Source organism: Gordionus sp. m RMFG-2023, chromosome 4, assembly GCF_954871325.1.
Source record: "Gordionus sp. m RMFG-2023 chromosome 4, tfGorSpeb1-WG-v2, whole genome shotgun sequence".
Lineage (NCBI taxonomy): Eukaryota > Metazoa > Nematomorpha > Gordioida > Chordodea > Parachordodidae > Gordionus > Gordionus sp. m RMFG-2023.
Window position 1 is genome coordinate 12028308 of NC_088778.1, and position 10957 is coordinate 12039264.

Genomic DNA, 10957 nt, shown 5'->3' on the forward strand with positions numbered 1-10957 from the left:
TATAATATGTGATTAAAGTGTTTGGACTAAATAAATCATTATTATATATAATATATGGAATTATCTATATGAATTTGTGTAAATAGCCATGATAGAAAATGAAAACTGACACTTTTGATAATAAGAAAGAAAGATATCTATCTTTCAATTGATAATGGTAATAAAAATTAAATAATTATCTTTGCATTTTATATACTAATAAATGAAAAATATATAATAATTATACAGTGTGGAAGTGAATTAATGAATCGACTAATAATTAAACCTTTTTCATAATTTATTTATTATACATGAAATAGTGGATATTTATGAAAACCTTATAATTTATATATAATATTCGTTATTTCGATACAACTCATAAATATTTATACAATTTGCATTTTTAAAACTTCAAATCTAACAGTTTTGCTTCCGAATTGTATGATAGGTCCCTTGTGCATTGACTTCAGAAAGGGAGGGCAAAGGGAATAGCTTAAATAAAAATTTGTACCTCTTTTATTGAGCATAGACATTTTTTTAATAATCAAAAACGGTTATTTCTTGATTATAATTATTAGCGTTGTTTAACAACTAAATTTATTCAACTAAAACACGACTCAAGTCGAGTTTTGAGTAAATCGAAATCGACTCTGAGTGACCAAATTAATCGATTAGTCGACTAATTAATCCAGGAATTAATGAATGTGATATGATAATTTTTAAATAATTTTATAAAACAATTAACTATTAATAATTAAAATTTTTATTCAATTTTATTTCACACTTACATTAACTCCACCCGTTTTTATAACTCAAAATCATCGATAAGTACTCAAATAAATTCTTGAGCCCCGCTTTCGAAAATACGAATTCAAACAATCATCCAAATCTTCTCCTATGAAGATGGGCGGTGTTCGACAATTCCTCATTATTTTCTAATCATCTGGCGTTTCCGCCTCTGTTTTCCGCGACCAAAGCTACCGCTTCTCTGGTTCCTTCCGCGGCTTCTGAAATGTCAAGTCAATTGACATCTATCTGTTTCCATTTTAATTGAGGCAGATGTTGGTGAGGTCGATGCTTCCCTTGAATTCTTCCTGCCCAGTGAGGTAGGCCTGGAAACGCTACCCTTAATCTCAGCTACCGGCCTGGAACTTACTGCAGCTACGAACAGGAAAGGGTTTTTCCCTGGACGGTTTCCGATTTCCACGATTTTCGATTCCTAGTGGATAGACCTCTATGAAACCAACTGTGACACAGAAAATATATTAATGAGACTCAGTATTGTTCCAAGAAGGAATAGAAACAGAAAATTACCACTGTCAGAAGTCAGTAGGAATCAATCATGGAAGAACTTGATAAAAATCCCTAATCCAATTCGAAGCTGCGGCCAGTTCAAGACCGATAGCTAAACGGGTAGATGACCCATAATTGACATTTCGAGGCCGCAGATGGAACCGGCATTATGACGAATTTGCTTGAAAGTCTTATTAAAACAAATTTTCAGTTTATTGAAGATTAACTTTAACGGGAGTCAACTCTTAGTAGATGCAATTCTTCTCCATATATTAATAAGTGGCTGACAAGTCACAGGTCTGCATTGTGCAAACGATAACCAATCAAGAAATCATGCGCTTTTTTTATCTATTCCGATTTATGCAATATATTATAAATTATTTTATATAATTATGAAATGTATTCTAAAAAATTACATAATTTTTTTATTGAATATAGAGATCTACAAAGTTAGGCCCGGCTCGTACTAATATTTTTTAAAAAAATTCGGGCCGGGTCGGGTCGGATCTTGGAAATTTTTTAAAATGTATCTAAATTAAATTTTATATTGAATTTTTTATGTAAAATAAAAATATTTGATTTTATTTATAGAAACTAAAAGACATATAACATATGTCTTTTATTTTGAGTAATTATAAAAATTAATTTCTATATTTAAAAAAATTTCGGGCCGGGCCGGGCTTGAAAAATTAGGCCCGATGCAGATCCCTAATTGAATATATATATTTTTTTTATTTCAATTTTTATATAGCTATTTTATATAATTATATATAATTTTATATAAAATGCTTCGAAATAAACTATTTTTGAAATAAAAATTAAAAAAATATTTGCCTCAAATTCTTGGAATAACAAAAAATAGCCTCCATTTTTAACCCATTTTAGAGTGTCCTTACTATTTTTAAAGTAATAGCGTGGCCCAGCCTAAAATTTTAGGACTACAGCACTGGATATAACATCTATAGGGATTCGGAATCTCTCAATTTTAAATCATTTACTGAGACGATTTTTAAATTTGAAAAATCTGATGATTTGACCAGAAATATGTGCCAACATGTATGAGTTCCCGGGGATAAGTGGGCATATTTTTGTGCGTGGCAGATAAAAGATTGCTTTTAATCAAATATATTTAATATAAATGTGTAGCCCAAACAACCTAAAAATTAAAAACAAAGCTGTATCTCTATTAATTTTTATATAGATCATTCTAAGTTCATAGATTGACTATGCTATTTTATTTTACTTATAAAATTTATCAATAATACCTACTATAAATATAAAGTAAAAAACTTATACAACCCAAAAATGTTTTTATCTGACTGATATTCGTTTTGGTTCAGATTAATCATGTTTACCATTTATAAATATAAAAACCTTATAATTATAGAAATATTTTAAAATATTATACATTTAAAAAAAAAAAATAGAAATAATGATTATTAATCATCAAGTTAATAAGATTTTATATTATGATTATCATGATCACTTAACCCTGACGAATTATTGCTTTCACTCTATTATTACTAAATTGTCTTTAAATAGTGCTAATTAAGGCTGCATTCAAAGTGGAGATAGATCCGTTTTTACATCCGTTCCGTCAAAGTCAATCTCATTAAAAATGATATATATATTGATTTCATTTTAAAAAAATTAAACGTAACGTTATAACGCTTTATATAATTTGCCGGATCAAAAAGTCAAAATGTTTTGACTTCAAAATTTGCCGGATCCGTTTTAAGACGAAAGGTATAGGAACGGACGCACTATGAACATATATATCATTTTTAATGAGATTGACTTTTGACGGAACGGATGTAAAAAACGGATCCGTCTCCACTTTGAATGCAGCCTAAAGCATTTAAGTTCCGATTTTTTTTGTGAAAATAGAAGTTTAAGAATTTTAGCTTTGTAAAATATTATAAATTTTAACAAAAAAATTGTAGAAAGGGATTTTTGTAGACAGAGTAGGGGAGCTCGGAAGTGAGACTAAAAAAATCATTTAATATTTATAAAAATTATTAATTCCAAAAACTCCACGGCCCAGGCTTGCTAAAGAATATAATATTAGGCCCACCTGAATGAATTATTTTTTTTATATATAATGGCACCAATTTGTTTTTTAAAATAAATTTTAATCAAATTTTAATTAAATTATAACATCATAGGGCAAATGAACCTTTTTACCTCTGGGCCAAATTTAAAAGAATTTCATGTATTTTTTTAAATAAAAAACAGATAATAGATGAGAAATTTTAAACCATTTTTTTTTAAATTTTACCACTTCACCAGTAAAAAAAATTAAAATTAAATGTTATTTTTTATTAATTTATAAACTACTATCTTATCATTTTTCGAATTTTTTAAGTTCATTTAATTTTAAGAAATATAGTATAAAAGGTATAATAGGATTTATATATTTTTTGTTAAATCGTAAGGAACAAGGAAGAGCTTATCTAAAAAAAAAATATTGTAGAAGAAATCGGTAAGATCAGAATAAGATTAAATCAGAAATTTGTTTGCAGTAAATGCTAAAAATAATAATACCTTTTGTATAGAAAGCGGAATAGAAAAATCATCTCCGCCTTGAAGTCTAAATCCCCAGGGAATAGAATCTCCACTTCTGATCATCCGTATAGTTAATAATTCTCCTGCCATGGGATTCGACAAATTTATTGTTTACTGAATAAGTTTTTCAGGAATAGATAAGAGGTTAATAAAAAAAAATTGAGATCTTTATTATTTTCCGTCGATAATTTAAATTTAAAAATTTTATTACGAAAATAAAGCAAAAATAAAATTTATTACCGTTTAAAATATTTTAATTTTCTTTGACAATATGTTATTAAAAAATAAAAATAAACTATTTTAAAAAAACGGATAAAATCCAATACAGTTCAAGAATTTCCACCAAGAGAAAATGAAAATAAAATGATTTAAAGGAGAAAGGATGGAATGGAATGAACTAAATCTTCATATATATTTTCCAACTTCGTGCACGCATAAATAATAGAATATTATGTTTTAATTATGAAATTTATCTCTTATGTAATTTATTTTTTTTGAGTTAGCGGGCCAACTGTTTTTTTGTAAATAATTTAATAGTATAAATTGTTTGGTTTTGGGGTAAAAAAAGAGAATTAAGTGAATTTAATTCCAGGATGGTAAATTAAATGAAATTATATTTTATAAAAATAAAGTATAAATATAAACAATATTTTTTTTATTATTATATAAAATTAAATTAATATTGTTATTTTTATTATGAAACGCAAAAAAATCAGATAGAAAAAAAACACATTTTTCATCTTTTATTAAATTCCTATTCCATATAGGGGAATCAGCAGGATCTGTTTTTTCTTTCTTTTGATAATTATTAACGTTTTAATTTTCATTATTTTCATCATCTCATGTTTTTTCAGATAATATTAAAAGTAAACAATATTTTTAAATTATTTTATTTCGAGTTTAATTATTATTAATTCACTTTAAAAAAAGATCTTTTAAATTTGATTTTCTTTTAGCGTTTATGGAGGTAGCGAAATTTTTCCTTACAAAATATAGTAACGTATCTTAATTTTTAATTAACATAATTGTTTATGTTACGTAAAATGTTTGTAATTGAAAAATAAATAAATAAATTTCTTTTAAAAATGAATAGTGTTATTTTTTTTTGTCCGAAATTTAAAAATTGTAAATTATTTGCAGATACAATCATTCACTACCTTTGTTTTTTCAAAAATAAAATTTCGACTAATAAAATATAGGAAATTTAAAAAATGTTGATGGCGCAAATTTAGATATTTCCAAGAATTCGAAGATATATTTTTAGAATTCAACCTTGCATTTCCTTTTTCTAAGGCAGGGCATTTTTTAACTGATAAAGAATATTAGTTTGGTTAAAAATTACGGTTCGTAAAAAATAATATCAGATTGGTTTTTTACTTAAGACCTGGTTCGAAATCTTTCCTATACAATCTTCTTGGAATTATGTATTATAGGGTACACTTTTAGAATTTTTTAATATTAAAACAATCCTAAATTTCGGCTAATAATTTTCGAGAACAAAATAACAATAATAATAATTGAAATTTCTTACGGAAGGGAGAGGGGGCTTTCCCATATGATTTTTTATTGAAAAGCCTCACTTTTTGGTTTGGTTAAATTTTATTGAAACAATACCACTTCCCTCTACTAGTGTTTCTAAATAGCACGATTCGGGTCGATTTTAAAAACGGCCCAAGCAAGATATAACCAAAATAACATTATGTCAGCCTAATGGTTTTGCACTTAGCTGGCAGAAATGCTTGGACATCTATTTGCAAAATCTCGATGCTTACATAATATTATTTTAGCTAAAATCTTAATAGGGCCTTTTTGAAAAATCGACCTAAATCGGGCTTTTACTAACACTACCCTCTACCCCCTTTATACAAAAAAAAGTAAACAATATGCCACTATAAACAATAATTTGAAAGAAAAATAAAAATGAATAATATTTTTAAATCACTTTATTTATTTTTAATGAAAAATAACTTAGGTTCAAGACCAGGGTTGCCAGATTTATTCAAAGCAAAGCGGGAGAATTTAACCATAATTCAAAAAAAGAATTTATAACAAATATTATTAATTTTTCTCCGGTAATTATTTTTTTATTTATATGAATATATCTAATACGCAATAATAAAACAAAGTAAGATCGCGATATTATTTAAAAAATCAGTACATATCTTTATTCATATTTTTCGGAAGATTCTTGTTTAGTTTTATTTTAGGTTACATATTCCTTAAATCTTTACAAATATATAATTAAAAATATGTTTGATCATTAATTCAGCTTTTAAAGCTGGTAAAGATAATTGATTACGATCTTTCCTCCAGAAATTTTTAATTTCAACTAAATATGCATTCTGAATCAGCGTTTTAATGTGGTACCGATCATATAATATCGCATGTTTTTTCAAAATTTGGCGCAATATTCTTTGAAAAAAAGTATCCATTTGTTTAGCTAAATTAGTTATATCATTATTAGAAACTACCCTCACCCTATCATGTGATGCTTCCGCATATAGAGTAGGAGTCGTTCTATGCACAGGAATGCTGGGTTCAGCAAAAATACGGGGTTTCAGGGCCTTCACATCCCTATACTTGGTTCTATCACATCTATTGGATAACGAAATCAAGGGGCCAACAGCCTATGCATGGCGAACTATCCAAAGCGAAAGTAAACTATTCCACCGTAGAGAAAGAAGTCCTAGCCATAATCTTTAAGGTTTAAGATTTAGGCCCTTCCTTTTAGGAAGACAATTTGCCATAAACACCGACTACAAATCGTTGCTAGCCATATATTAAAACAAATTATTAAACCCACCATGACATTCTCGAGGTTATAACTATGAGATTCATTTTATCAGGATTCAATTTCAACATTACTTGCCGCCTATTCCGGTTACCCTTGAAGTAGACCCCAAGATGACGAAGTCAATCAATGCATACAAACCCAATACCATTTATCAGAAACAAAATAGAATCCTTAACTTTACAGGATCCCAAATTATCACCATTACATCCGAGACGGTTGGCCCTCAATGATAACCACATTGGAATTTTGAAAATATAAATCGAAATGAATTGTCAGCAAACGGAGCTATAATCGTCCACGAATTTATCGTTCCACGAAACTTACGACCATCAAGGAAAATACTTCCAGGGTTCCATTTCATCCATGGTCTTTATCCCACAAAGTAGGTGAAAGAGTGCATATAGATCTAGTTGGTTCACTATATAAACTACATTGGTTAGTACTGATTAATTCCTATTTCATATAGCTAAAAATCTCCCTCCTAGTCAAACTTTTCATATGAAACCGAAATTCAAACGCAACGAACCAACTTCCTAATACCATATAGGAACATTCCTAATCCTGCCACTCAAACACCAGCGATACTATATATAGGACGTGATATCCGACTTCAGTTAGACCTCCTGCAGGAAAAGCTCTTCCACAACTGCTGACTTACACAAAGGAGACCTTATATGGGAGCCAACACCTCCACATACCCAACCTTTCAAGGGCCCATTGTGTACTACGTCAAAACCATATCAAAAACTCAACGATTTTATTGTCCGGATATCCGACACCTTGATGTAGAAAGTCTGAGGGAAGGAGAAGCATATGAAGACTCGGTGGAATTATGACCACAGACAATCTCTTTGGGATAGATCACCTAGTGTGATATCAATTAATCAGTTATCCCGCACCACCGAATTGAAACAAATCTCTTATGGTACCCTCAACTCAACCAGTGATCAAAACCCTACCTCGAGCCCACCTACGCCATCTAAAAGTTTCGCCGAGAGTCCCGAGGTCCCTCAAAGGAAGATCTGGACTCTCTAGCCGGAAATAAGAGATCCGCTAAGCCACACCCGGGTAGCAGATTGTTAAGCCGGGAGGCATTTTAACAATCCCACTTAGTTTTCTTTGTCTACATTCACATTTAATAAATCAAAAATACATGATAATTCATGAAAGTAATTTTTAAATTTAAGCTATTTTTGATATAATGAAAATTTACATATTTATATGTTTAATATTTTTATACTTATTATTATTATATCTAAATTAGAGATATTCTATTAGGTTTTGGTAGGGGAATTATTTCTTTCCAGAAAAAAAGATTTAGTTAGCATAATATCAAATATCTCAAGTCCAGAAGAAGCAGAAAGTTTTTTATCTGTCTATAAACGAAAAACAAAGATTGCTTGAATTGTATGCCATTTTTTAAAACCTAAAAGATACACACTTAATGAATAAAATATTTACTATTTAATTAATATTCATCATGTTGTTAAAAAAATATATCTGCATTAAAACAACCAATTTATTCAGATTGATCTTTTCAAATGGAAACGTCAGTATCACAATATTTCATCCAACAAAGAAAATAATTATGCAATTAATCTTTGCTATATTACAATTATATCCTAATCTAATCATCGTTTTCAGAATACAGATTCATTAAGGCAGCTTAGAATTGATTATAATTGTTATATTCATATTATTAATTTTTAATTACATTTTTCCAACTTTAGAAAAATATTAAATGGTATAATTAATCTTTAAATTTATAACTAAAATAATTAGATATTCAATTAAGACCAAGACTCCTTCATTAAACTCAAGCATCAAACAACACAAAAAATTAAATATTGTTATTGTATAACTATTTATTATTATATATATATGATTTATAATAAAAATAAAATTTAGCTTACATAATAAATTTCGCCGTAAAAATAGATAAATAAATATATATATATAAATTTTATTTTCAAATTTTATATTAAAAATATTACAATAAGATAAATTTTTGGTTATAAATATTAACATACCATATCTATATAAAGAAATATATATATTTAAAAAAAATATAATTTTTAATTAATGTTTTGTAGCATTGGGTAAATTTTTTTTATATTAAATGATAAAGATCTAAGTCTTTTTTGTGAAAATTGATTTTATGACCAATTCTTTTTTTGTTGTTGATGGGAATTTTCGTCTGGATATTGAAGTTGGTTGTATACCAATTTTTGACTCTTTCTTATAGAATTTAGATTGTGATACTAAAAACTTAGCTGCTTGGTTAGGTGTTTTTATTTTATTAATCATAAATATTTTTTTTTAAATTATATTTGGGTACATTCCCAATATACAATTTTGAAAAATAATCTAAATCTTTAAACATATCAATATCATGGCTGTCAACCATAGATTTATCAACAACTATAGTTATTTGTTTGGTTGTATTACGAATAATTAAATTTTCATCAATAATATCAATTTTGTCATTAGTAAATATTAATTCATCAAAGCGACCTCCATATTTTCTTAAACCTTCTTTATTTATTATATCAAATTCTTTTACATTCCTTTGAATCAAGTACGACAATGTTTTAGGATATCAAATTCATTTCTTATTTTATTTATCAAAAAAAAACACACGATTCCCAAGAATGATATATATATTTTTTTTTATAATTTAATAACGCGAAAACATTATTATGAATAATAAACAGTCTAGAGGTCTGCATACCCAATGTTTTAAAAAAAATTTAACCCGTCCGCTCATCCCGCCCATAGTTTTCAAATTAGTCTAAAATCCTAGCCTACATGTCCGCCCGCCCATTAGTTAAAAAATTTTTACCCACCTATTATTTATGAAAAATTTTTAACCCAAGCCTGCTATTATAAAATTTAATTAGGCCAATCTTTCAATTTTTTAAGCATCTAATAAAAAAAATTAGCATTACACCTTTACAAAAAGTTTTATAATTTGGGAAATTACTATATAAGCATAAAAAAATATTCAATTTAAATTATATATGATTTATTTGATCAAATAAAATAATGAAATGTAATTATAATACAAAAATAATAATGAATCAACATTTTCTGGATTCAAATACATTCTTCTTTGCTCTAAAAACCTTCAGCAATGATAAATCTTCGTTCAGAAGAAACACTAGTTGCAGGAATTGCCAATATATTTTTTGCTAATTGATAGCTTTGGCATCTCTTTCATGTCGTTTCCACCAAAGTAGTTTTAAATATACAAAAAAAGTTTATTTATTTTAAGAAAAAACTTTATATGATACCAAAAAAGGACATTCTAATTTTTAATATCTAAAAAAGTTCATAAGGACAATTTTTTATTAATATTTACTTAAATGAATTTAAATTTTTTTTAACCCGACCGCCCATTGTTTAAATTTCTTAACCCGCCCACCCACTTAGATGGGCGGGTGGGCCGACACTCCGCCCAATACAGACCCCTAAATCAGTCCACAACGATTTAGAGTTTTGATTGGCAACTTATATAATAATATTACAATGAAAAATAATGCTATAATCCTTTGAATATTCCTATATATATTGTACAATTTAAAACTAAAACTAATGTCACAATATTAAATGCTAATCTGAAATTCTGCCACATCCACACCTTTATGGGCGAGAGGCAGATCAGGACTCCGGAATTACACTAATAATATTTGATATAAAAACTACCGCATGTAAAAATTTATTTGAAACTAATAATATATATTTTTTAATAATAAAACCTCACGCCCCGGTATGACTAAATATTGCATAGCTAAACTGCATTGCTAAAATACATTGCTAAAAGGCAATTAATCATAATCAATCAAAATTTGAATATATAATATATTTTTTTAAATAATTTTCATAAACATTTTTTTAGTGTACATAAATCAAATTTTTTTGGGTAAAAAATTGAGCTTAAATATCAAATAATTTATAATTCTATTTTAACGTAATATTATTTGAAAAAGAATATATTTACTTAAATTTTATTTTTCAATTGCAAAATTTAACAAATATATATCCATAAGAGGGCGTTAAATACATAAATATGAAAATATATTCTTAGGAAACCAGAATAATTATTGGATAGCGCTTTTTTCATATTTGGGTGTAAATACATGTGAAAAACCTAAAAAAAATTTTAAAAATATAGGTTTCTTTGACATTTAATTAATGAGTAGTTTTAGAATCGAAAATTAATAGAAAATTTGTAAAGAACATATTGCTGGCGTTATTGATCAAAATCTCTTCATTTTTGGTTTATAAGTGTATATTTAGATGTTAAACATTAGCCTAAAAAATATT

The 10957-nt window shown here is 27.2% G+C and overlaps 2 protein-coding genes across 8 annotated transcripts in view; one reads left to right on the forward strand and one right to left on the reverse strand.

Moving 5' to 3' along the window:
• Nucleotides 1-4184, reverse strand: part of LOC135928399 (PDZ and LIM domain protein Zasp-like) — a 41789-nt gene extending 37605 nt beyond the window's left edge. Inside the window, exons 1-2 of one of the 4 annotated variants that reach the window (XM_065464854.1) lie at nucleotides 4164-4184; nucleotides 3817-3951 (exon numbers count right to left, since the gene is read on the reverse strand). In XM_065464854.1, coding sequence (XP_065320926.1) covers nucleotides 3817-3927 — 111 coding nt within the window. In that variant the 5' untranslated portion in view covers nucleotides 3928-3951; nucleotides 4164-4184. The other 3 variants (XM_065464852.1, XM_065464851.1, XM_065464855.1) reach the window with 3 other exon arrangements.
• LOC135928942 (protein cornichon homolog 4-like) overlaps nucleotides 1-8548 on the forward strand; it is an 85431-nt gene extending 76883 nt beyond the window's left edge. For 2 of the 4 annotated variants that reach the window (XM_065465396.1, XM_065465398.1), the window contains exons 5-6: nucleotides 5810-5909; nucleotides 8414-8548. In XM_065465396.1, coding sequence (XP_065321468.1) covers nucleotides 5810-5909; nucleotides 8414-8425 — 112 coding nt within the window. In that variant the 3' untranslated portion in view covers nucleotides 8426-8548. Of the gene's footprint in view, nucleotides 1-5809; nucleotides 5910-6106; nucleotides 6190-8413 lie in introns of those variants that run through there. The other 2 variants (XM_065465395.1, XM_065465399.1) reach the window with 2 other exon arrangements.
• The last annotated feature ends 2409 nt before the right edge of the window (nucleotides 8549-10957 follow it).